Here is a 27,301-nt window from a genome sequence, read left to right on the forward strand (position 1 = left end):
GCAGCTCTCTTTGTATTCTTACCACCACCACCCTCAAACCAATTTAGCCAAACTTCCTTGGGGTTTCATCAGGAATAGCTAACATCTAGTTTTATTATTAAATGTTTATTTTAAGAGCAATTCTTGGCTATTGTACAATTGGGGGTGGAGGGCTGGTAGAGGAGAAAACCCACTGAAGATTACAAAGAAAGATGACTCCAAACAGTTTTCGCTTCATTCTAAGGCAGCTGCCTGGTCCCTGGCCCAGAGCAGTGGCATCATAGCAACTGTGTGTCTTTGCCATTCTCAGGCCAAAACCACCCACATGCACACACACATGGACACACATGCACAAACATGCAGTGAAACTACACAGAGTCTCCAGGGAGCAAACTGTGTTTCTAGTAACAAACCACAGTCTGCTTCTAGGACGTGTGACCAGGCTTTGCTCTGAGAGAGAAGGTTCCATGGGAGGGGAAGTGTTCCTGCCCAAGCGGCAGCCCAGCCTCCAGGCAGCGGTTGGCAAGCCCCAACAGGATGCCAGGTTGGCTGGTGGGCAGGACAAGACGCTACTCTGAACCTCTCCCCATTGTAATTTACCAAATCTCTCTGGGGCTCCTTTGAGCCGTTTTCTGGAAATGCCACATTTCAAGGGTCTCCCTGTTAGAAAAGGTCAGAGTTCATGTGGGCCTTTCATGTTAAAGTAACTTGAAAGAAAGGAAAGGAAATGTATATTTTCAGCCTTAGCTGTGATTAAGTGGGCTCAGGCCATGAGAACACTTAGATGGTTTACATGACGTTACACGAAGAGCCAATTAGCCTAACAACTTCCGAAAAATTTCTAGCTCAAGAGCACCCGTTTATTAGAGCACTTGGAATGTGCCAGGCGTTGTGCTAAAAGTTCTTTCTTAGGATATATGATTCATGCATCTCAGCCTCGCTCCCACAGTGCGAGGCAGGTTCAGGTGTGATACCCACTTTGCCCACAAAAAGGCGGAGCCTCAGAGCAGGTCAGTGGTTTGCCTGGGGTCCCCCAGCTAGTAAATGGTAGGGCAGGGATGAAATCTCAGGGCTGCCTAAATCCAAAGCCAGAGCTCTCTTGCTCTAACCCCCAACCCTTGAGAGCACTTTGTCCTGCATCCAACATCTGAGGACAGCACAGGTCCACCTGGTTTATTTGCATGAAGATGAAGCCTTGTTAAATCTCCAGCTCTGACCTGGGCTTCATAAGCCCAGAAGGCTCTGGGCCGCCCCCCCCCCCCCCCCCTGCAGATTGCCTGGTCCCCAAACTCCCCTGGTCACATCCAGGGGCAGCCACAGAAGATCTTACTCACCTCCCCATGGAAGAACACCAGGGCCTATCGCTATGGCATCTGAGTCCGTGTCCAGAGCAGGTAGTTTAGAGCGGGCCCAGGGGTGAGATGGTACTGACTGAGGTTGCTCAGACTCCGGGAGACACTCTAAACCCTCTTACCTAGCAAACAGTTGAGCCACCCTACACAGACCAGTCACAGGATTCCCCAGTCCTCCTGGCAGCCCCTCCAGGCAGCATGAGTCAGCCAGAAAGTAGGAACTCGATTATTGGGCAGCTCACTGACATTTGTCTGCAAAGACCACAAAGCAGAAAAGGACCCCGCTGAATTGTAAAGGTCATAATGGAACACTAGTGAGGGTATAAAAGGGTGTGGGCTCAGGAGTTAGATTGCCTGGGTTTGGAATGCTGATAACCTCCCTTCCAAGCCGTGAGGCCTTGGGTGACTTATTCAACCTCTCTGGGCTTTAGTTTCCTCATTCATACTGGTAAATGAGTACAATCGTCCCTATATCATAGGATTGGTATGATGTTTAAGTGAGATAATGTGTGTGAAGCTCTTGACAGGATGCCTGGCACATAGCAATCACTCAGTAAAATGAAGTTACTGTGTGGACGATGACAGAATCAGTGCTAACCAGACAAGGAAGGGGCTGCTACAGGGCCTGCGCTTGCCTTTTAGGGACAAGCCTGAGCTCCTTTTCCTGTCTCTCCAGGCCCAGTTGAAATCTTCCCACTCCTGGAAGCCAACCTGACCACTCTAGCCCCATTGATCTCACCACATCTGAGCTCCTTCTACTCATGGTTCATATAGACTAATCCAGCAACAAACTTGGCTCTAATCATTTCTCAGCTTCTTAAGCTGCTGAAGTGGTCTCCTGAGCCCCTCCCCTCTTCACAGCCTGAGCTTAGGTACTCAGGTCTTCAGGCTGATTTCAGTGTGGCTGTGGATATCTGAAACTCAGCCTGTCTCTCCCTCCCTCACCCCTCCTCATACACCTATTTCCCTACTCACCTATCTGCTCCCTGTTCCACCCAGCAGGAAAGAGGTTGGCGCCATGACTCCACAGGGCGATGGTTCCCGGACTTTAGGATTTCAGAGCCCTATAAAATGCCCAGAGAAACTTGGGGGTGGGAGAGTGAACAGAGGTGCCAAGCTTTTCTTTTGCCAAATAAGAACATTAAAAAAAAATCAATTCTCACCATCATTTCAGTAAAGAAAGGCTGTTTTCACACCAATAAAACAAAGTTCATAATCTCTGATTAAAGGCTAATACTTTAAGCTGAAAAAATGTAGCCCTCTTGAAAAAAAACAAACTCACTCACTGTTGCCCTGACTTCTCTCCTTTCTCTATGGACTGGAGAAAACTTCAGCCTGTGACTTCATGGCTCTGGAGAACTTTGTCCTGGAAGAGGCTCCTGCTAAGTTGGGGTCACCTGAAAAGGCAGGAAGACCCTCGGAGCCTTTGGGTTAGGCAGATCCGTATTCCCACTCAGCTGGAACAGGGGCGGCTCATTCCAAAGCCAGACCGGACATCTTCAGGGGTTGAGGTGGGGGAGGCCCTGGGCCCCTCCTCCAGGGCTCTCCCCTGAGACTGGGCCCCGTCTGGCTGGAGCCCCTCGCCCTACTCTAGAGGGGATGAGGTGAGACAGCAGCAAGCTCACCCCAGAAAAGCTGACTGGGGGGACCTAATGGGCAGGGTCTTCCACACCCTTCCATGGCCTTACTGAGCACTCGTGCCCACCCCCCAGCCCCATGCCTCCTCCGTCCCCCCTCCCCCCCCAAGGGAGGAAAAGAGGGCACTCCAGCCCAGAGGTGGAGGGGCCGAGGCGCCCCGCTGGGCGGGCGCAGATAGGATCTAAGCGCAGAGAAGGACGGGCCGAGGCTCTTTGATCCGCAGCCAGCCAGGCTGGGCCTGGACCCCGAGGGGCGGCGCGGCTCTCTTCCGGCCCGACTTTGCACCGCAGCCAGGGGTCCTACGAGGCTCTGAGCCGGAGAAGCGTCCAAGGCACCCTCCCTTTCCAAATACCCTCTGGCGCAGTTGTTCTTGGGAGAGATGGGAACGTAGACTCTACACTGAGTCCAGCACAGAAACCTGCTGGGGGCTGTGGTTCACTGCACCGCGACTCAAAGGGGCCCAGATCCAGGGGCTGAGCGGAGGCCAAGCGTGCTGCAGAGGCCCGAGTGGACTTGCCCCCTGGTGCCTGGTAGATGCGATGTAAGCGGACGCGCTGCCCGCGCGCCTCCTGGCTTATAGACCCTGCAGCCTGGATCTTGCGAGGTTCCGTTTGCGCGGGGCTCGGAGTCAATAGGCTCCGCGGGAATGCGACCTCTCCCGTGTTAAGTTGCCTGGCACCCCCGGGCCGCAGGTTCTAGGCCTGGAACTGAGTTGGGACAGCCGTGGGAGGGAGAGGGTGTGGCTGGAGGATCCCCATGGCGGGGGGGGGCGGGGAGCGGGGTCCTTTCTCCTTGTCCTGCTGCTGTATTCGCGCCTTGGAGCCGCCACATGGCCGAGAGGCCCTCACAAATGTGATGCATGAGCCCCACATGTAACAGGCACTCAATAAATGTGTGACGGGCACATGCTGGAGTTCGCGCTGTGAGGGGACGACCTCATTGGCTTAGGTTTGGAAAATGGGCTTGGAGGAGGCCAATTCCTGTCGGTGCGGGGTTGGAGCACAGCCTCCGAGCAGCCCCAAGCTCTAGGAAGGGCCCAAATCCAAGCCCAGGACGTACTAGGCTCAGGGCACAGACGCAGTTCACACTTTGGCTCCTGCTTTAAAATCCTCGCAGTTTTTCTGGGTGTCCGGCGCCTCGCTCGGGTTCCGCCGGGAGAGCGAGCCCTTTAAGAATATACCCCTGGGCGTGTCCCGGCCTCTCCCGGGAGAGGAGAGGAGGGGCGGGGCCGGGCGACTTGGCTCCACCCACCTTCCGCCCCGCCCCCGGCGCCCCGCCCCGCCCCCCCGCACTCCGCCGGCGGCGCCTTTGATGTTCCGACCCGCCAGCTCCCGAAGCGGCTGAACCCGGCGCCCGCGCCCAGTGCCCAGCGCCCAGCGCCCAGCGCCCCCAGCCCGTCCAGGCGGAGTCCGCCCGCGCTCCTCCCGCCGCGCTCCGGGCTCGGAGGTCCGGACTCCGGGTTCGCCGCTCCGGGGCCGGCTTCGCGCCCCGCACCTCGGCGCCCCACGCCCCCGCGGGCGGAGCGCACCATGCCGCAGCTGGACTCCGGCGGGGGCGGCGCGGGCGGCGGCGACGACCTCGGCGCGCCCGACGAGCTGCTGGCCTTCCAAGACGAAGGCGAGGAGCAGGACAAGAGCCGCGACAGCGCCGCGGGCCCCGAGCGCGACCTGGCCGAGCTCAAGTCGTCGCTGGTCAATGAGTCCGAGGGCGCGGCGGGCGGCGCGGGGGTCCCGGGGACCGGCGCCGGCGGCGAGGCCGAGGTCGGGGCCGAGGTGAGCGCCGGTCCCCGCCCCGCTCCTCCCCGCGCGGCCGCGGTCCGACTTGGGCTCTCGCGGACCCGCCCCTCCCGTCCGCGGCCCAGGGGGTCCCCATCCCTCCGAGCCCCTCCGGCCCCTGGCCCGGAGCCCCCAGCTTTCCCCGCGCCCCTCACGGCCCCTCCGATTTCCCCGCAGGCTCTCGGGCGGGAACACAGTTCGCAGAGACTTTTCCCCGACAAACTTCCAGAAGCTCTGGAGGACGGTGAGTTTCTGCACGGCCCGGCTGCCCGCCGCCCGCTCAGGCCCAGGCCTCCGGGGGAGGGAGGGAGCGAACCGAGGGGGCGCCTCTCCCCAACGGCAGCTCCAGGAGGCGGTAAAACCGAGGGGGTGGGGAGAGTGGGGGGCGGGTTTCCCGGGCGCCTCCGGGCTCGAGTCACTTCCGGTGCCCTGACCTTTATAGGAGTAAACAGACCCCCTTCATCTCCGCCTCCCCTCTGCCCAGGTGACTGCCTAATCCCCGTCCCGAGGAGAAAGCGCTGGCCAGGGTTCCGGGGCGGCCGGGAGGGTGGGGGTCAGGTGGGGGCCGCCTGGGGAAGGCCTGGACCTAGGATCTTCGCAGCACTTGGCACTGGGCACCTCCATCCCGTTTCTTCTCACGAACTTGAAGGGGACCCCTTGGCAATTCTTGCTTTTCTCTCGAGAGCAGACAGCCTTCAGCCCTCACTGCCCGGGCTGGCGTGTCTGACCCAGCTGTGGTTTTTCCAGGCCTGAAGGCCCCGGAGTGCGCTAGCAGCATGTACAAAGACACCGTCTACTCCGCCTTCAATCTGCTCATGCACTACCCGTCCCCGTCGGGAGCAGGGCAGCACCCCCAGCCGCAGCCCCCACTGGTAAGTGGCCCTAGCCCAGCCGGGTGCCTGCGACCTCCTTGACCAGGTATGTGAGGCACGGGCAAGAAGTGACTTTCGCTTACAACAAAATAGATACGGGAGAATTCCGTTCTGGTCTCTCTTCCCGTTCATGCCCAGCGGGATCTGAACCAAAGGAGAACTGTGCTTAAGGAAGGAGGGGTGGCCCTGGGCAGGCCACTTCCCCGCTGGCTGTTGGCTTTCGTCCTCCCAGCTTGCTCGCAAGCAGGTGTCAGCCTTATCCTGGTGCTTGGTGATGCTGGGGTGCAATCTTCTCACAGTACATTTGAGCTGAGATCCATCCCCCTGACTCCTGAGGGTGGTGTGCATAGTGTGGTCTGAGCTGTGAGCTCTGTAGTTAGCCTCCCCCCTAAAGCCCGAAGCCCCAAGCCTTGGTGCTGGGAGGAACCCGCAGAAAAGCTGGTGGTGGGCTTCAGATTTCCTGGTTGTGGATCGCTACTTGCTCTGTCCTTATTGGCCTGAGTGCACCATGCAACAGAATGCCTAAACACCATGTGTGGAAAGTGAAGCTGGCTTGGTCTCAAATGCACCACGAAAGGTTTGTTGAGGTGTTTCAAATCAGTAATGCTGGTAAAGGGCCTGTTTGATGAATTTGCAATTAAGTATGTTTACATACCCAGTGGTTTGAAAAGATTTCATGTTCATTACAAACCATGCTTTTCTGACCATTGGAGCAGATGATCTCAAGTGTGAAGAGCCTACTCTGAGTGCTTTGGAGCAGTTAAGCTGCACTTAAAAAAAAATTCAGATTAGTGTTTAGATTGTCCTCAGGTAGCCCAAGTTGGTGTGAGGTTAGAGCTCCTAGAGTACATGAAAGGTCTGGGGGACTCTCTTTGGCGGATGTTGGGTGCAAATGCAGGCACAGTGTAAGTGGGTCCCACAGGTGCAGGCCCTATCCTGGCTCACATGGCTCATGGTGGGAGTCACCCAGAGGGAGGAGGGTGACTGCCTGGCTTTCTGATCTGGAGATGAGGGTTTCATGCTGAAGGCAGTGGGAGGTGAGATGACAGATTGAGGCTTCCCTCTAGAAACCCAGGATGGAAAGCCTTGTAGACAGCTGACTCAGGAAGTGAGCTCCTTGCCCTCTGCACCCCTATTTTCTCATCTCTAGAAGGAGCATGTTGGATGAGTGTTCTCTTTCTGCTCAGGGGTGGAGAGGATGTTTGCTTCCTTTCAAATCTAGCGGGGAGGGGGCTGACCACTGACCTTGCCACCTGATGCCGCAGCTCTCCTGAGAGACCTCTGCCCCACAGGAGCAGATGCTTAACAAAGATGCTTTTGGGGCCCCTTAGAAGGAGCAAGCCCTTCGATCTGGGGCCAAGTTGACATAACCCACTACTGCCAAACCACTGGCAGGTGAGTTGCTTGCTTACATGGTCAGGGGGCTTGAGTCACTGTGATAACCCTGACTAGACAAAAGGCCTAGGCCCGAGAACAAGCCTAGCAGGGCAGGCTCCCCTCCTGCTTCTTGTGAGTCCACAGTGGTGCAAGGAGAAGCAGTGTTTCCGAGCTCCTCTCATGGCATGGGCAAGTGGTGGGACAGTGCCTAGAGCGGGAGGGCCTCGTTCTCTGTAGGGGTGTGATGCTGAGACCATTTGGTGTTCACATTGGCCAAAGAGTAGGTGGACCCACAGCCAACTCCAGCCTAAGGATGGGGGCGGGGTACAACACCCCTCTCCTGGCCTGGGTTGTGTGTTTTTTTTCAACTTAGGAGCTTTCTCAAGATACAGCAGATGTATTTGTATGTGTCACACCCTCCCTATAAGGGCAGATCCCTAGGTTCTCCTCCCCACTCAGCTGCTGCCTCCTCACTGCCTCGCTTCTGGGAGCACAGGAGGACAGGCTCTGGCACTGACTTTCAGTGCCCTGGTGCCAGCTGCTCCAGGGGATGTGGGCAAGGGCCTAAGTAGGGGTGGCACTGCGTGCAGATGTATGTGAATGTAGTGGAGCCTCTTTTAAGAAAACTTGATAGCCCTAGTCAGTTTGGCCCAGAGGAGAGAGTGTCCGCCCACGGACTAAAAGGTCCTGGGTTCGATTCCAGACAAGAGCGTGTACCTCCCTAAAAGGCCTGATCCTGGCTCTGGCCCCAGGCACATGCGGGAGGCAACCGATCGTTGTGTCTTTCTCACATCGATGTTTCTGTCTCTCCCGCTCCCTTCCACTCTCTGAAAACTTGATAGTTACAAGCAAATAGCAAGTAAGAGTAGTTGTTTGCAATACTTGAAGAGTTGTATAGACAATTACAAATTTGGTTGTGTTTTAAAAAGCAAAATTAATTGACCCTATGTTTTGGGAGCACATTTATCATGTGACTCAAGGTTCATGTCTAGAATCAGAAAATATTCTCTTCAAGTGGGTCGGGAGCTCCTTGCAGGGGCCCTGAGGGAAAACTGCCTTTGGAGGTTTTCTTCAAAGCGGTGCTTTCCTGAGCCCATCTTCATGGCACAAATGACAGGCTGCCCAGCCCCTGCCCACGGGCTTTAGAACTAGGCTCCGCGGCCCTTTGTCCTGCCCTCTCTGAGAGAATGCAAGTGGTCAGCAGTTGTGCTGAGGAGCTCAAGACCAATCCCCTGACTTCTCTGCCCATGTGTAGATGGAATGTCCATGTGGCTACCACATTCAGTACCTCAAAGCAGGCAGACCCGAGCCTAGCCTGGAGTAACGGGCCAGGTAACCACCTCAAGCTCAATTGCCGCAGGGGAGAGGGAGATTTTTTCCCCCAAAAAAAGTTTGTTTCTTTTTGGTACTTGGTGTCTTGTAGACTCTGTAAGGGGAATTAGGTCAGAGTTTATTTCATGGCTGATGTTTGTCAGGCATCTAATGCGGGTTTGCACAGTTACTGGCCTAGAGCAGTCGCCACTCCTTATTTTGGTTTTATTTCCTCTGCTCTGAGACCTGGGGATCGGGGTGGAAAGCAGTGAGTGGGTCCTGGGCCAGACTTTGCGGGGCTTCTGGGATGAGTAAGGCATCATTCCTTAGGGAAACACAGGCTTTTGAATATGCAGGACTGGTAATCTGGTACAAATCCTCATCTCAAAAGGAATACGAGGCCGCATTGCTCTTGTGACCCCTTCCCTGGGCTACCCTGAGAACCTGTGGCCTAGAGGGCTGATGAGCCTTTTGCTGTTTAGATGGACTGTCCGGAAAGGGCAAATCCATAGGGACAGACAGTAAGTTAGTGTTGTCAGGGCCTGGGAGAAGAGGGGTGTGAGGATGGACTCTAATGGGGTTGCTTTTTGGGGTGATGAATATGTTCTGGAATTAGATAGTGGACACAGTTGTACTACCATATGAATCTACTAAAAGCCACTGAATCATATACTTTTTAATGGTGAATGTTATAGTACATGAATTACATCTCAGTACAGGGGGAAAAAACACACACCTGAGGCTCTTGGCTCTTATAGGGACTCTGGACTATTTCCCTGTGTCTGAGACTATAGCCTTCCTGATACCTGGGTGTGCTTCAAGCCAGGGAGTCAGGCATCAGCTCCCGGGTGGAGGAGCCCAGCTAGGCAGTGGACTCATGCTGGGGCTCCTGGCCATTTGGCTCACATTCCCTGACTCCAAGGTCTGAGGTCCAGGTGAGGGCTGTGCAAACAAGTCCCCGGGGAGCAGGAGGTGAGGGTGTGAGCAAGACAGAGCATAGGAAGGAAGTGCTGCTGACACATGGCCAGCCTATCCAGGGGAGCTCTGCAGAGATGCACTCACTCAGCCCGCCACACCCCGCAGAGAGAGCATCAGGGCCTTGTTAGGGAGGGTTACTGATGGTCGATCACCAGCTCTGGTTGGAGTGAAGCCTGTTAGAAGGGAGGCTGGCACCAGGCTGAGCACCTAGGTGCTCCGCCTCTGGGAGCATCTGGCCGAGTGGAGAAGACTCCCCCCTGGCTGGACAGTGCTATCACAAAAGACCCAGCTGGGAGAATCCTGGGCAGAGCTGGCACAGGAGGGTCTGCTGAGCAAATTCCTAAGGCACAGTTGTCCGACAGGTGAAGACAGAGGGACTGGCAGGCACCTGGGCTCCTCTCCAGATATCCCCGATTTCCCACTTCCCCACTTCAGTCACCACCTCCCAAGCATCTCCATCCCTCACCCAGATGGCAGTAGCAGCCCCCTCCAGGGTCCCTCTGCACCTCCCCCACCCTAACCCTTACCCTAACTGCCACTCCAGGCTCCACATAGCAGCCAAAGGAGTCCTTTAAAAACATAAATCAGCCCTAGCCAATTTGGCTCAGTGGATAGAGCATCTTCGGCCTGCGGACATGAAGGGTTCTGGGTTCGATCCAGTCAAGGGCACATGCCCAGGTTGCGGGCTCGATCCCTAGGTAGGGGCATGCAGGAGGCAGCCGAGTGATTCTCATCATTGATGTTTCTATCTCTCCCTCTCTGAAATCAATCAATAAAAATATATTTAAAAAACAACAACATGCCGAAACCGGTTTGGCTCAGTGGATAGAGCGTCGGCCTGCGGACTCAAAGGTCCCAGGTTCGATTCCGGTCAAGGGCGTGTACCTGGGTTGCGGGCACATCCCCAGTAGGAGATGTGCAGGAGGCAGCTGATCGATGTTTCTCTCTCATCGATGTTTCTAACTCTCTATCTCTCTCCCTTCCTCTCTGTAAAAAAATCAATAAAAAAAATATATATAAAAAAACAAACAAAACAAAACAACAACAACATAAATCAGATCCCATCTCCCACCTGATTAAACCCTACAGTGGCTTCCCAATGCTCATGGAATAAAGTCCAAACCACTCACCACAGCCTGAGTGACTGGGTGGCCAGCGCCTGATCACCCCTCTCATCAGCACCATACTCTTCTCTCCCTAAATAGCAGCCACTTCAGTGTCATGATAAGTTTTACAATCAATGAGAATCTTTTCCACCTCAGGACCTTTGCACTTGCCCCTCAGCTTGGAATTCTTTCGCAGCTTTTAACATAGCTACACCTTTTTCATTCCTCATTCGTGGCTTAATTCAAAGGTCGCCTCAGAGAAGCCTCCTTTGGTACCCTCTGTCATGGCCATGGGCCTTGGCTGCCTACCCTCACAGCCTCTCTGGCCAAAGATGGCCCTGCTTTATGATGCACTTGCCATGCTCAGACCAAAGATAGCTCATCCGTCAAAAGTATCTCAGCCTGCTCTGGCCAGGTGGCTAAGTTGGTTGGAGCATCATCCCATATACCAAAAGGCTGGGTGTTCTTTCCCAGTTAGGGCACATACCTGGGTTGCAGGTTCGATCCCCCGTTGGAGCGCATATAATTGATGTTTCAATCTTTCTCACATCCATGTTTCTACGCCCCCCCCCCCCTCCTTCTCCTCTCTCTAAAATCAATAAACATATCCTCAGGTGAGGATAAAAGGGCGGGAACAGTATCTCAGCCTTAGTGTCCTCATCTGCACAAAGTGAGTGGTAAGCCCTCCTCCCAACATTGGAGTGAGGTCAGGAGGCAGAAGTGCCAGGGAGGTGCCCAGGAAAGTGCTGGTGTGGCCTGGGCTTATGACAGTGGGGGTTGGGCCATGACTGATGCTTTCTCCCTTGCTGTCCTGGCTCCTCTGGGGCCGTTGTGGCTCAGTTGTAGCCCCATGTGGACTACCATCTAGAGGGCTGTATCTCCACTTTGGGCCACAGGGGCCTGGGGATCTGAATCCTGGGGCCAGCCCTAGGGTGGGGACACAGGTGCACAGACCCCCTCCTCACTGCTGCTCTACGTCACCCAGCGGTTCTTGGAAGGGGAAGTGCTATTCCTGGGCCAGGACAGGAGCTGCGGCCACTCAGTTGATCCTGAGAATCCTCTCCCACCACCCCAAATATTTATCTGAAAGAGGTCCCCTTTCCTCAACCATATAGAACCCCTTACACAGGATGATAGGGGCTTAAGCTATTTCGTAAGAAAAAAAGGGAAAGAGACCCATGTTGTCATTAGCCTCCGAACCATCCTCAGACCTTTTCTCACAGTCACCCCTGCATGCAGCCCTGTGTCTTGCCACAATTCTCCCCTTGTGTGGGGGTGCATATTTGCAGGCCCCCTGACAGTGCCATGTACAGCATCTTTACTTGTTTATCTCGAATATTGACTCTCTCCCTCATGTGGCCTCATTTGCTCACAGGTTGGGAAATGTTGCTCTGTAGAAATCACTCCTTAATGGCTATTTTGCTTATTTTCCTGGAGCACAGTGTCCAAGGAGAATTATGGGACCAAGAGGGAGGAAGAATCTGGCATTTGCCTCCCTGTAGCCCCAGTTCACTTTGGAATCCTTGCAGGGCCTGCGTATACATGGCTAATGTGGACTTTTCTCTTTCATCATTCATGTAATAGGTTTGTCGTGTGCATTGCGACTTAGAAGTTATTTTGACTTGCATTCTTTCCTGACTTGGAAGGCCATGTGGTGTTGGCTGTGGTATTTGGAAAATCTGCAGCACCCCCCCAGCTGCTCCCAAAATCGGACTTTGCTTCCAGGGTTCTCCCTTGATGCCTTTCAGGACCAGGAAGGTCCATCCTGCAGATCCCTGCACCACCCTGTTCCCAGGGACAGCAGTTTTAGGGCCGCCCTCTAGCTCAGCGGGGTGGAAAGGCTAACAGAGAGCCTTGGGTTGGTTGCCAGGACCCAGGTATTCTTCCTGAATTCTTACCACAGTTTCACCAAGTCAGTTTCCACAGCCAGGAAATAGGGACATTCATACCAGCTCTTTCCACCTCCCCAGGTGCACAGAGGCTCGGGTGTGAGTGGGGTTGAAGGGAGGTCTTGGTGATCCCCTCCCAGAGGCTGCCAGCAGCCCATGCCTCTTGGGTCTCCTGAGACTCCCATGCTCTGTCCCTGTGGGAAAGGAGGTTTAGTTGAGCTGTAAAAATGGGCTCCAGGGGCACTGGCTTCAAGTCATTTAACTGCTAAAGTCTAGCTGGATCAGGATGGACATAGAGCCACATGGTGAGGATAGGGGGGCCTTCTTAGGCAGCTGCGGTCCTGAAGACATACAGTCACACTCCCTCATACCTTGTGACTGGCTGCTTCCTGCCACTGTGTACAAACAAGACTCTGTTGGAGGAAACAGGTGTTTTATCAGGTCACAGGGCCTCCCTCCCCCAACGGTAAAGTGCCCAGATCTCGGGTAACAACCCTTCTTCTGCAGGTGGGGACAGTAAGACCAGGTCAGTACTGGTGTGGCCTGGGCTTGAGATGGTGAGGGGACTTGTCCAAGGCCCCTTAGGAGAGTGAAAGGGGAAGGCACTGAGTCTAGAAGACCCACCCTCAAATGTATCTGCCACTTCTTGGCTGAGTGGCCTTGGGTAAGTTACTTAACTCCTCTGGATCATAGGTTCCTCATCTAAAATTGAGGATAATGATAGTTCCTACCTCCATGGGTTACTGTGGAATGGATTGCGATAGTGTATGTGAGATCCCTAGCACGTAGTAGGTGCTTCATGAGTGGAAACCACTGTGGGAGGAATTGAACACTGTGATAATGGCCCTTGTGAAGGGCGCTGTGCCAAGTAGGTGGGGCACTCCTGAAGCTGCGACTGGGCTGGAGCCGGGGTGCTCTCCCTCAGCTCAGCAGCCAGCTCGCCTGGGGCAGTGCAGGGGACAGCTATTCTGCCCATCTGGCCCTAGAATCCTGGGCCGAGACCCCTACTGGCAGTTACTGAGTCACCTGCTTCTATCCCCACCCCCACCCCCGCTGTATACTTGGCCTTGTCTCAGCACTGAGAGGACAGCTGTCTCTGCCCGCCCAGAGCTCAGTCCTGGCAAAGCCAAGGGACTCTCCTGTGGGCTCAGAGTCAGCTTTGAGGTTCTGCCTGCCTAAGTTGGTAAAGGGCACTGAGGAAGGAGAGGGGCCAGTGGGGGCAGCCCAGGAGGGTTCCAGCTGGCCAGGAACCTGCAGTGGAGAGTGAGAGAACACTCAAGGTGTGGGGACACAGCTTGTGCATAGGGTGTGAGACAGAAATTTGTATTTTCTTGACCATTGGAAGGGTGGACCAAAGCCCAGGTCTGTGGGGGCCACGAGGTGAGGCTAGAGAAACAGGGCTGATACTGATGGCCCAGCATGTGACCTTGATGCCCAGGCAATGCTGGTTCCAGAGCCTGGGAGTGCCTGGTGGGCACATGTGTTGTGTTGGCAGCACCAAGGTCAGGGTAGTGCCCACCAGGGCAAGGCAGGCAGAGCCTGCACCTGGCACAGGATGGATGTTGGTAGGTGCAGGGTAACTGAGGTGCGAGCAGGGCCTGGGGAGGGGTGGGCTTTGGGGAGGTTCAAGGGTGCTGGCACGTGCAAGGCAAGAAGAGTACCTCAGAAGTGGAAGTTTCCATTTTAGTGTTAGTGTATTTGACTCTCAGTCTCTCCAGGGTCATGAGTGGAGGGTTTTGGCCCCCTGTTTACTCAGGGGAACTGAACCTCAGAGGTCAGGTCCCACCCATTGGTGATTCAGCCAGGGTGTGGAGAGCACTTCTCATCAGCATTGTCTCTAGCAGGACTCTGAGGTTCCAGGAGTCTGAGAAGGGGGTTCTTTGAGAACCAGGACATTGTTAGCTTCTTCCTTCAGGCAGTTTGCTGCCTCTGCTCACAGACCTATGATGCTTGGGGTTTGGACATGGGTGCCGCCTCCCTCCCTAAAAGATGCAGTCCATATCATCCTTCGCATGCATGCAGTCTCTGAGCTGCAGCGGGGTGGGTTTGTCCTGGTCAGAGGATCTGGCCCCTTCTTGGCTTAGTCCCCTGGTGGGTGAAGAAACTGTCCCTTACTGGGAGGGGGGAGGGACCCTGGCCTGGGGTGGGGCTGAGATGCACGTGATCTGGTCCTCTGGGGAGGCTGCCTGTGTAGCTTGTCTCACCCATTGATACTGCCTGCCTGGGCTGTGTCAATAGACAGAGCCTTAACGCCCAGAGGGAGACTGGAGATACAATGCCTTCACACTGTGGCAGACTTCTACAGCCATAGCTCCCCAGAGGTCAGAGGAAGTGGATGTCTGCCAAATAAGCTTCTCCCTGCCCCCTTACTCCTCCCATTAAAACAACCAACTCTTTCTCCCTCCAAGGACAGGAGAGCTGTCTGGGCCCCACTATCTGCTTCCAAATGATGGGTATACAGCTGTGGCTGTAGGCATGGGTGGGTAGGCTGAGGCCCCAGGGAACAGTGGGCTGGCCCCCTCCTAGAAAGGCCCATTTGCCCATGAGGCCAGGGGGCTGTGATGAGTAAGGAAGCCAGGGGACCAGGCCATCTCCTCTCATGGCTATATGAGTTCAAGCAAATCTATTAACCTCTCTAGGTCTCAGTTTCTCCCTCTAAAATGGGGGCAGGGGATCCCTAGCCTTGGCGGATTTCTGAGCGTCAGATAAGTATTGGCTGGAGAGGCCTGCTGTGTGGGGGCACTATTATAAGGATTGCTCCAGGGCCAGCCTCCCCATCAGGCAAGAAGGGATTGTGAGGAGGGAGGTACAGGTGACGGGAGTCCAGGCTTAGGGTATTCTGACTAACTCTGACCTGGCTCTGGTTGCAGCAGGCCCAGCCTCCCAGTCTGCTGGGCCGCCATCTGAAACGCATTACCGATGCTTTGTAAACTCTACATCATTCGGCCACATGAAAGCCTGGAATCTAAAAATAGGCACTCCCAGAAGACGCCCCGCATTGGTGAGGCTCAGCTGACCTCTGCACGAACACCCACCACTAGGCCACCTCCCTTGCCAGGGAGCCCCAACTGACAGGACCACACCCACCCATCCTCCCAGCGTGGGCAGCCACTGCCTGGGGCCACTTTATCTGGGTGCAGATCTCATCCAGCTGGTCAAAGCTTCAGGCCCCAAGGCCTCACCCAGGGCAGAATGTCTGAAAGAACCAGGAGGAAGCAGTTGAGAGTGTGTTGGTGGCCCTAAGAGCCCTTCCTCAGTGCCATACACGCCTGGAATGTCCATGGGAAAGTTAATGGTGAAGCCATTGGAGCCATCTTACAGATGAGGATACGGGGTCCTGTGGAGGGAGAACACAGAAAGGGAGCCTTGGCCACTGTCAGATTGGTGGACAGGGCGGCCACTGGCCAGTGTGTGCTGGTGTGAGAAGGGCAGGGGCCTGCACCGGATCCTGTGGTGGCGTGGAGAGCCTGCTGCAACAGGAACGGGGAGCGGCTGTGGGTCTCCAGGCTGCTTGGTTTGACTCTTTGCCTTGCTTTCTGTGGGTTCCCTTTCCCTATGGTCTCCATGACCAACTGCAAACCACTCTTTTCCCTAAAAATAAACATGCTTATGGGATTGGGGGAAGCTTTGTAACTATCAAAGGAAATAATAGGGTGTTTAAGAAAATTACATTGCGTTTTAAATAACCAGCATGAAAGTCATTAAGTTTGAAGTTTCATTCAAATCATATGGCTCTGTGGCTGGCCTGGTGGCTGGGCAGGCAGAGGGTGGGTGAGGCAGGCAGAGGGTGGGTGGGCCCGGGCCCTCAGAGATGCTGAGAGACAGCCTGTGGAGAGTTCTGCAGCAGCAGTGAGGTCTCTGGTGGCTTGAGCTAGCTGAGGGTCCAGGCGGCGTGACCACTGAGTGTGTGCCAGGCTGTGGCCACCACCCCAGAGTTTGCTGGCTGGCTTTGAATCAGGGTGCAGCCTGGGAGCCACCCAGCTGTGGTAGGCAACCCCATGGGTGGGGCTGAGGGTGACCGCAGTCCACAGGGTGTGGGGACAGATGAAGCTGGGATTGCTTAGGCTACAGGGATTGATGGCCATGATGAGTTGGGGGTTTCAGGGAAGATGTTTTGGATTAAAAAAGGCTAGAGGAGATCTACAGGGCCAGGGCCACATCTGTCCTCTTCATTGATGGAATTTCAGTGCCTTACATGGTAGGTGCTCAGCAAACAGTTGCTAAAAGAATAATAGCAGCAATAGTGCCAGATCTGTACCAGGGGTTTTAATCCCAATATCAAGACCCTTGCAAGAATCCAAGAAAGTAGATACTATTATTGCTCTCATTTTGCAGATGGGGAAACTGAGCTCAGCGTGGTTAAGATCGTGCTAATACCCAGCAGATCAGGACTTGGACTGAGGTCTGTTTTATCTCAAAGCCCATGCTCCTCACTGCCCTGCCCCTTAGCTGTTGAATGTGTGGAGATGGGGGCATTGTAGGCCAAGAAGCTGAAGGTCTCTGGTGGGATAAGCTAGGCAAGGGTCCAGGCAAAGTTTTCCCTACTCTTTTGGGTTCATGCGTTGGATCCAGCTCGATTCCTCTGGCCCCAAGGAAAGATTTGGTCTTCATTGACCCGCTGCATGTGACCTCATAGCTCTCGGCTTGGGTCAGGGCTGGACCCTTTCCTTCTTGGATGCCTGGCAAGGTCAGGGCTCCCAGGGCCAAAGAGGTTGTATTTCTTGGTTAGAGGCAGGAGCACAGCTTCCAAAATAAATGCTACCTGGAGAAGTGTTTATAAATGACATTTAAAATTGAATCAGGTTTGATGCATGACATAGGACAGGTCCTGGTCCTAGCTTAGCTCAGAGCTCACTGTTGGGCTTCTCTGGGCCCAGGAGCCCTCATCTGTGTGGTCTGGGGTTAGGCTGGAGGGTTTCTTAGACCCTGAGTCACTGCGAATGGCTGGACTGAGGAAGCTGAGGGCATCCTTGAATGTGCCCCCCACACTCAGTGGGAAAGCTTTTGTGAACCCGAGCCAACTGCCAGCCCTGCAGGGGCATTTTGAGAGCAGTTTTTTCTATTGCGACCATCCTCTGCTTCCCGCCCCCGACTTGAGTCACTGAAAGCCAGTTACGAGCTCAGCAGTCTGAGCCGATAGCCATCAGGCAATAGTCCAATAGCCAGCCTGGCACAAAGGCTGGCTTTCCTGAAAAGCCCTGGTCCAGGAACGCACTTGCCTTTGTCATTATTAACTCCCTTAATCCTGACATCAATCCAGTGAGGGATAGCCATGGTACAGTTGGGGAACCTGAGGCATGGAGAGACTTGCACCTTGTAAATGCTGGAAGAGGGATTTGAACCCAGGCATCTACTTGTTTTTACTGCCCTTAAACTGCCATGCTTCCTTGTCTCTTAGACAATTTATCTCTCCACCCAGTTTTTTAAAAATGAGTTTATAGTTACAGCTGGGTCTCCCTGTTCCATCCCTCCCCACACTTCACCCCCAGCAATTTGGCATTTCACCCTCTCCCCTGTATTTTTATACGGTTACACTCAGGTGTGTATCTGTAAGAGCTGCTTGGTGTGGTTTGGGAACCCCTAACTCAACCTCATTAGGAAGCTCCATCACAGAGGGGCCCTGTGGCAGTTGGCAGCCCTGCCCTCCTCCCCCACTCACACTGGGCAGGAGGAGCTTGGGTAGAAGCACTGGGGCCTGAAGCCTCCAGCAGCTCCTTTCCCCTCCTTGCTTGCATTCCCTTCGGATAAACTGCTGAGTCCAGGCAGAGCCCCAAGGGCCTTAACTGGCAATAGCTACAAGGGGTTAGACCTGATTGAGCTTCCTGACTGTGGCCCAAGGCAGAACTGTTCTGGGACTAGTACAGGCCAGGCAACTCAGACACTCTTGCTCCTCAGAAGCTGGCTGGAATGAATCTGGCTGAGAACATAGTGCCGAAGCTGGGGGTGAGATCTCCAAGTCTGTCCCTTCCACCCTCGAGCCATTTCTGACCATTAGCCTCCAAGTTTCTGGGCCTGGCCAAGGCTCTCCTGGCTCTCACTCCTAGGCAGCATGCTTACCCTTCTAGATAAGCCCAATGGAGAGCCACCCCAGGGGCTATCCCACCCCTCCTGGCATGTGGAGGGGAAAGCACAGCCAGACCCTGTGGGAAGATAACCTCTCGTTTTCCCTTTAGTCCAGTGGTTCTCAACCTTCCTAATGCCGCGACCCTTTAATACAGTTCCTCATGTTGTGGTGACCCCCAACCATAAAATTATTTTCGTTGCTACTTCATAACTGTAATTTTGCTACTGTTATGAATCGTAATGTAAATATTTGATATGCAGGATGTATTTTCATTGTTACAAATTGAACATAATTAAAGCACAGTGATTAATCACAAAAACAGCATGTAATTATATATGTGTTTTCCGATGGTCTTAGGCGACCCCTGTGAAAGGAGTCGCAACCCACAGGTTGAGAACCGCTGCTTTAGTCCTTTATGATAGAACCTAAATCATTCAAGGACAGGGTCATGGCACCCTTCACATAAGGCGAGGTGGAGGTCAGAGCCAAGCTTCCAGTCAGTTTGTTCCAAGAAAGGTTCTTGGCAAGGAGTTTCTGGCAGAATTGGTGGTCCCAGCTCCCCAGTGGGCTAGAGACCCAGTGTGGGGAAGAGTAGAATTTGAGAACCGCTGGCTCCTTGGTCTCCATGCTGGCACACTACCAGATAGTCTGTGAGGTCTGTTGCCGGGTGGTAAAGATCTTTGGCCAGGAACCCCAAAGGGCTGGATTCAAATCCAGATCTGTCACTACTTGCTGAGAGACCTTAGGCAAGTTGTTGAATCTCTCTGGGCTTCCCTTTCCCCACCTGCAAAATCTGCACAGTCACACAGTGGTTGGGAAGACTGGTGGGACTTTGGTGGGGAGCAGAACCCTGCAAGGTGCTAAGGCACACAGTCAGCTTTTAGTAGTGGGGGCTGCCATCTCTAAACCTGTACCTCTGCTGGTTTCTTCCTGCCTTTTCTACAAAGCCTTATGGTTTTGCTCCCAGGGGACCAAAATCTCTGAGCTCCTCAAATGCCTCCTTCCCCAGAGCCTTGCTTTCCCTACTGCCAAAGACAGGCTGAGCTCTTAGGTTGAGTCCTGGCCTGCCTCTGCCCACGGTGGGCTCTTGGATGGCTGGGCAACTACCCAGTGAGTGACTACCTGGAGATGGGAGGTGCCCAGCCTCGGGGCTGCTGCAGAGTCCCCAGACAATGTGTCGGTAGCATCAGCTAGCAGCTTGCTGCAGCAGCTCCCGGAAGCTTGTATTTTCCTCTAAAAACATCCTGTCCTGAGGGGCGTTCACCTCAATGAGGAGGAAGGAAAACACAAACGAATGCATAGAAACCGCTGGAGGCTGTGGGCCAGGCCACTCAGCTCACGAGGCTCAGCTAGCTCCGAGGGTGCCTCGGCTGGGCTGGGTCTAGAGCAGGCCTGTGGTTTGCCAAGGCTGCATGCAGGGACCCAGTCCTCACCTCTGCTGTGGCAGGGCCCCGTTATCTGATGTCGAGGCCAGGCAGTTGGTGGACTGGTCACACGCACCTGGCAGGGCTCTGTGTAACCATGGCAACAGTCCTGTGCTGGTAGGCAGGACCAAAGCCTCCTGGTCCACGAGGGTGTGGCCCAGCCAACCTCCAGCCCTGTAGCTCCACAGACGATTCGGCCACGGCTCCATGGTCTGGGGTGGGTGTCTGGCACAAGACGTCCAGTATGCTGTGGGTGGGGAGCTTTCGGGCTGTCCTCTGGAGAGCACCATGTCCTGGGCAGCAGGGCTCAGTGCGGGGGCTGAGGATAAAAGGGCATGAGCCCAGCTGGGGGTATATCTGCAGAGGTGGGGTCTGGAGGAGTCCACAAATTGAGGCCCACTTGATATGCAGGGAGTCCCCTTTGGAAGATTTTGGGGTACCTGTCTCCCTCTGGGGAGTTCATTCTCATGGTCCCAGGACTTGGGGGAGCTTCCCACTCAGCAACTGGCCAAAATCCTTAGCACTTAATTTAAGCACCAGTGGCACTGGACAGTGGAGCCCAGCTCCAGATATGAAGTCTGAGGGAGCTGTGGGGTTGCCTGGAGCTGGGAGAGGAGCCCAGAAGAACTGCTTGAGGCCAGAGTAAATAGATGCTCAGGGCAAGGCTATGGATGGAGGCTGGCAAGCCTGGCTCTTTGCAATGTGGGGAAGAGAAGTGAACTGGAGGGGGCCTTTTGAGCAGGGCTACTATGATAGAACCAAAATCATTAGGTAGTTGGTCCAAGGAAATGAAACCCAGGCTGCAGTATGCTCCCCCAAATCATGTGTCCTGGCATGGGCCTGGATGTCTCAGAGGAAAGGATACTTTTTCTAATTAGCACAAAGGTACCATTTGAACTAGTGGCGGCCCTGGCTCTGTCTGGTCATTCTGACTCCCAGAGGTATTGCAGGCAGGCAAAAGTCAGGGTAGGAGGAGGTTCAGGGTCTCAGGTGCCAGGCAGGATGTGCCTGACTCTAAGCACTGGCCTCAGCTCCTCCCATCTTCCTGTGAGCTACTGACCCTGTGCCCAGCTCCACCAAGGTGCTCTGTCCAGTGCTGGCACATTCTCTCTAAACACTGGCTCACAGTGCTAGAGACCCAACTTTGAGGGCCTAGCTTTAATTTACATAATAGGGATAGTGCAGGGTACGATCTCAGACCTCAGGGAAGGCATGAAGACAGACACTTATAGCAAAGCCAAGTTAGTGCTATAGTCGGTGGGCCTTAGCAGGGAACTCCTGCTCAAATGGGGAGGGTAGGAAAGGCTTCCAGAAAGAAGTCTCATTTATGATGAGTCCTGAAAGATGGATGGGAATTGGATAAGCCAAGAGGAGAGGAGAGTTCTCCCGGCAGAGGAAACAGCATGGCCCTCAGTGGCTGGAGCAGTGAAAGGAGGGGAGAGATGAGAGTGGCTGTCTGGCATCACATGTGACATTTATACTACAAGAGGCCCGATGCATGAAATTCATGCAGGGGGCTCAGCCCCCACCACCACGGCAACTGCCTCTGCCTTGGCCCCCTGCCGCCGCAGCTTCGTCCAGAAGGACGTCTGGTCTAATTAGCATATTACACTTTTATTATTGTAGATTTTTTTTATGTGCCTTGGTGGAGAGAACAGTAACTATCAATAGCCCACCTTTCTGTCTGGTCAGGCCCTGCCATTAAGGAACAGAGGCTCAAGGTGTGGATCTGACACTCCTTCTCAGGGTTCGTCCCCAAGGACCTCTCCCTAGCTCCACAGCAGGCATTGGGAACCCCCACGAGCCAGGAGCTGAGAGACTGAAGTCAGCTCCTGGCAGATGAGTGAGTGAGTGAGGCATGCAAAGATTCTCAGGGGCACCGGGGATTCAAGAGGCCTTCATTCAACAAGTCTTAGTGACTGTGCTCAGAACCTGACAGAAAAAGATGATTTACCAGCCAATTCTGTCTTCCAGGCTCCCCAGGCTGACCTTTGACCAAGTGGGCATCTCTGCATGCTAGGCTTTTGGAACCCCACCCAAGTCACGGTCCTTTTCAAGGAAGTGACCCTTAGCCTGAGGTCAGCATGAGGAGCCAGCCTGGCAAAGTGCAGAAGGAAGTACAGGAAGTTGTGAGAGGAGGGAGAAAGGGATAGGTAAAGGTGCTAAGAGGAAGAGCTGGGCACCTGGTAGGAGAAGCGTAGGCCTGAGCAGCGGGGCATGGCTGGGATGTCGCTGTGCCATAGTGATGTGGGCTAGGACTCTGGGGGCCATGTCCACTGATCACCTGCAGGCAGGCAGGCAGGGGTGTGGCCAGACCCCAATAACAGGAACCTGCTGGAACATTTTTAGGATCAGGGAATCACTGGCGCTGGTAACTCTGACCAACCAGGCTGGAGAAGGGGGGCATTGGCTTTAGGACTGGGACTCCCTCCTCTATTCCCCCTTGTTCTGTCCATGATAGCCATAGAACCTTTGCAGTAGAGTGGGTAGAATCCCAGCTCTGCCACTTACTAGCTGTGTGACCTTGAGCAAGCTATATAACCTCTCTGTGCCCAACTTTCCTCATCTATCAAATGGGAATAGTAATTATACCGATATAGGTTTGTTTTAGGAGTATGAGTTGAACTCTGTAAGGTCCTCAGAGCTATGCCTAGCACATGGTAAACACTCACCTGTCATTAACAGATGTTCTCTCAGCCTGGAACATTCTTTTGCATGGCACATAGTAGGAGCTTAGTAAATATATCTTGATTGACTGTGTCTGCCAATAGCAACCAACTAAGAATTCTGGTGTGTGTGTGGGTGGGGGGGTGGGGGGTGTAAGGGGTGGGTGTTTTTCCTGACACAGCCTCTGCCACAGGGAGGCCTTCTTGGGAGGACCTGGTCAGCCCCACATGCTCCTCAACCTCTGTCTTGAGGGCAGAGGAAGCAGCAACTTTCTTCACTGGGAAAGTGTTGTGGGGCTTAAGCGTTTGGGGGTTTTCAGAGTCAACCGTCAGAGGCGAGGGAGTTTCTCTGCTAGCGGTGGCAAGGGCTCTCAGGGTGCGCACAGCCTGTGAGCAGACCGCTGCGGTCTGCAGGGAAAATGCCGACTGTGTTTATTTTTCACCTGAGCCTGCAGGAAGTTAAGGGGGGTTAGGAAGGGAGGAGGGGAAGCCAGCCAGCCAGGCCCAAGCTCAACTTCAGAGCAGAGGAGATCTACCTCAGGAGTCCCTCATTTCCACCTGTGCCTGCCCAGCCCTGCCCTTGGGCCCCTTCCTGGCTCCAGCCTGCTCAAGAAGAGGAGGGCATGCTGGGGCACCACAGTAAGGAATTTCCAGCCATGAGCTAATGAAAATATCCCAGAAGGATGAGGACCACCTCTGGGACATGATTTTGAGTTCGGCATGGGAAGAGCAGTAAGAGCAATGCAGCAGCAGGAAGGACCACCTCTGCTGAGACTGTAGCAGACATAGCCTCCCAGCCCCAGGGTCTGAGTGCTGGATCCATCTTGGAGTCTGGAGGAAAGGGTTCTTGGGGAAGGGGGCACTGCAGGCAAAGGCAAAGAACAAGAGTAGGGGTCCTGAAGTGTTTTGATCAAGGACTATGGACTGCTATTGAGTCTTTCATTCATTTATACAGTCTACCCTGCTGTGAGCACTTAATGAGTGTCCAGTTCTGTGCTCAACACACTGCCCTCAGAGGTAAGAAAGATGAGGTTGCACCATCACGATGCTCAGGGCCTGGTGGGGACAATTGACCCAGGCCTCCTTCCCTTGGAGGCTGGGCACAGTCAACACCAGGTAAAGGAGAGGAGAGGAGCTCCCGTCACTGGGCTTCCATACACAACACCAAGCCTCAGGCAACCCCACCCTGTTGTCTGGGCAGCCTGGCCCTGGGACAACCTTGTGCTGAGGCTGTGGAGCGGGACGTTCCACTGGCTGAAAAGGGTATGAGACACTGGGCCCTGTGCCAGACAGCTCCCCCTGGCTACCACCACTAGGCATGGAGGGGGGCTGGAGAGTGAAGCTGAAGGGCAGCCTGCATGAACGTGGGAAGGACTGGCTAGGCCCTTAATGCCCTACCCTGGAGCCCTGGCCACCTCAGGGCCTCCAGCTGCTGGCAGGCTCTGCCCTACCCCTGCCCACCTGGCACTTCTCCTGTGCATTGGCTGCAGGCTCCTGTTTAATGAGGCTTTTCCCTAGTTCCCAGGGAAGGCTGGTAGACAGGATGAACCCTTTGTCCACCAGGCAACGCCCCACGCCCCACCCGACTGCTCCTGTCACCCACATACATACTAGGCCAGAGGCTGCAGGCTGAGCTGAATTCTGTGGTTTCCTAGGCCTAGCCTGAGCTGTGCTGCAACCTAGGGCTTAACCAGCCTGGCCAAGGAGGGTCAGCTCTAGCCCTCCTCAGGGAGGGTGGTTTGCCCAGAAGCTTGCTGTGGAGCCAACACCCCTCCGCCCCAACCTTGCTCCAACCGGGCAGAGTGGGACGCTGAAACTCTCTTCCTAGAGCTGGCACCTTGGAAGTCTTAGGCTCTGCTCCTAAGACTTCCCAGGGTCAGAGCTGCTTACCCAGAAGCCAGGCTTACAGCCCTGAGTGCCAAAGCGCCAGAGCCAGGGCTGGATATCAGGGTCTTCTCGGAAGCAAGATCTTAGGCTCAGAAGTCCCCTGTGGTGTAGAGGGTGTCCATTCCACCCTTTGGGCCAGGGCACCAGGCATTTGTGCTCTCAGGCAGTGAATGGTGGAATGCCTGCCACCAGAGTCCCAGGTTCTTGAGGGAGTAGACCCTGAGGCTCAGTCTCCTGACTTTCATGAAGCCTAGTCAGGGCTGATGCTGTCTGGCTACCACTACCCAAGGAACCTATCAGGATCAAAAGGCCCCAGAGGTTTCCAGGAAGCTTCCTACCTTCATAAGCCCTCAGCTCCAGCTCCTAAAAATTTTATAAAGCTGGGTTTTTGCATCTGTGCCCCGTGAGGTAGGCAGGGCTGATATTCTCATCCTTCTTTTACAAGGGGCAGACTGGCCCAGGATCCCATAGTGAAAAGATCAGTTAAAAGGTCAGTGAGCTTTGAGATGAGCTTGCCAACTCACTCACTTCACATCATGGTACACTTAAAAATTATCACTGGAGCCCTAACCAGTTTGGCTCAGTGGATAGAGCGTCGGCCTGCAGACTGAAGGTCCCAGGTTCGATTCCGGTCAAGGGCATGTACCTTGGTTGGGGGCACATCCCCAGTGGGAGGCGTGCAGGAGGCAGCTGATCGATGTTTCTTTCTCATCGATGTTTCTAACTCTCTATCCCTCTCCCTTCCTCTCTGTAAAAAATCAATAACCCTGACCGGTTTGGCTCAGTGGATAGAGCGTCGGCCTGCGGACTAGGGGGTCCCAGGTTTGATTCCAGTCAAGGGCATGTACCTTGGTTGCGGGCACATCCCCAGTTGGGGGTGTGCAGAAGACAGTTGATTGATGTTTCTCTCTCATCGATGTTTCTAGCTCTCGGTCCCTCTCCCTTCCTCTCTGTGGAAAATCAATAAAATATATATTTTTAAAAAATAAAATATATTTAAAACCACAACAAAAAATTATCTCTGGAGTAACTAGAGAAGGAGGTTGGAGGCCGAAGTACCTATGGGAAGTCCTTGGCATAGAGTGTGAGGAAGAGAGGGCAAGGTAATAGGGTTAGAGATGGAGAGGGGGCCTAATCGTGTAGAGCTTTGTAGGCCCAGGTAAGGCAATTAGAGGCTTGAGGCAGAGGAGGATGTGATCTGATTTATGTGGCTGCCAGATGGAGGCCTGGCTGAGGGGGCAGGAGGCTACTGCAGTCATCCAGGTGAGAAGTGGCTGTAGCATGGACTTGGTGGGGGATCAGGAGGAAATGGTTGTTTTCTAGGTATATTTTGAAAGTAGAGCCATTAGGATTTGCTGACAAACTGGATATGGGTGTGAGAGAAAACGAAGAGTCAAGGATGACTCCAAGGTATTTGGTCTGATCATCTGGAAGAATGGAGTAGCCATTAATTGAGGAAGATGGAAAGGAGCATTTGGGGCAGAAAGTCAAAGGTTTTGCTTTGGACATATTGAGTCTGGGTAGCATTTTAGACCTCTGAGTAGAATTTATGAGTAAGCATTTGGAGAGGGGAGTTCCTAGGAGAAGTTAGTACTGGAGTTATAAATGTGGATTCATCAGATGAAGATGCTTAAAGCCATGGATGAGAGCACCCTGGGAGTGAGCTGAAGGCCAATTTTGGGTCAGGTCAAGAAGAGAATGAGATGGAACCAAAGCTGAGGAATAGCCTGTGAAGTTGGAGAAAAATCAGGTAAGTGTGGAATTCCATTGTGGAAGACTAATGAAGAAACTGTTTCGAGGGAGGAGGAAGAAATCAGTGTGCCCAGCGCTGCTGAGATGACATGAAGATAACATGAAGACTGAGAAGTGACCACTAAGATCAGCAACATGGAAGTCATGGAGATCTTGGCAATAGTTATCTGGCGAAGCGGATAGGGCAAGACACTAGCTAAGTTGAAGAGAGGATGAGAGCTGAGAACTGGACAAGTGAATGTGGACAGATCTGTTGAGGTTTTCAAAAAAAAGGGGGATTGAAACATGAGGTAGTGGCTGGGGGAGGATTTACAGATGTGAGAAATGAGAGCCAGTGGGTACCCTGATAGGAATGAGACTGGGCTTGCAAAGTGTTTGGCATAGTGCCTGGCCTGTGACTGGTACTCAGTATATGAAGGATTTCACATGCATCCACATACCCCACAGCTGTCCCAGCCCACTCCTCTTTCCAGCCACCTGCAGACCCGATGATCCTACATCCCACCTTCCATTCCCACACATACTCCCAAACTGTCACAGTTGTGTCTGAGCTCAGTGCTGGAAATAAAAGCCTGAGATTGGCACAAGACTCCCCCAGGAAACCTGGCCTCACAACAGCAACAGGAAAGTCACAGCACCCAAGGCCTGGGGACTGAATGGTGCTATCATTACCCTCTCCAGGTGATGCTGCCAGTGGGCTGCCAGGCATGCCTGCCATCTCCAGGCAACACTCGCCTCCCCTCAACTCTCCACCCCCACTTGGCATATCAGGCCTAAGTGTCTGACCTGTGTGGGGACCAGCACCAGAGGGCTAGGGAAGCACTATGAGTAGCATTTCCTCTGCACCTGTGAAGGCTTTGTAGGATGAAAAAGGGGCTTCCTACATGTCTCTTCCTCATTGCCTGACACCTAAGTAATTGAGCTCTTGGGTATTGTCTGGTTTTATCCTCATAACAACCCTCTGATCATCTCCATTTTACAAGGAAATGTATGGTCAGATATTGTAATAAGTTCTTGAAGGCCACACATGTTAGAAAAAGGATCTGAACATGGTTGGCCCACTCTTCCTCAAGTTCACAGCAGAGAGCCCTCCCTGGGAGTGACAGAGGGAGGCTCACCTGCCCTGCCCAAGGAGGCCAGGAAGGCTCCAGTCAGAGGTAAGGCATCAAACTCAGGAAGGTGCTATGGTGCCATATATATGCCAGTTGCAAAGGAGGAGCCACTGCTATTG

General features: G+C 54.0%; 1 protein-coding gene across 4 annotated transcripts in view; it reads left to right on the forward strand.

The window, feature by feature from the left end:
- Positions 1 to 4,498: 4,498 nt before the first annotated feature.
- Positions 4,499 to 27,301, forward strand: part of TCF7 (transcription factor 7) — a gene marked incomplete at both ends in the record, with an annotated part of 38,800 nt that continues 15,997 nt past the window's right edge. For all 4 annotated transcript variants that reach the window (XM_081092134.1, XM_081092136.1, XM_081092135.1 and 1 more), the window contains 3 exons: positions 4,499 to 4,741; positions 4,922 to 4,988; positions 5,492 to 5,616. In XM_081092134.1, the coding sequence (XP_080948260.1) occupies positions 4,499 to 4,741; positions 4,922 to 4,988; positions 5,492 to 5,616 (435 nt within the window). The remainder of the gene's footprint in view (positions 4,742 to 4,921; positions 4,989 to 5,491; positions 5,617 to 27,301) is intronic.

This window comes from Myotis nattereri (genome assembly GCF_964212035.1).
Source record: "Myotis nattereri genome assembly, chromosome: 5".
NCBI classification, from domain to species: Eukaryota; Metazoa; Chordata; class Mammalia; order Chiroptera; family Vespertilionidae; genus Myotis; species Myotis nattereri.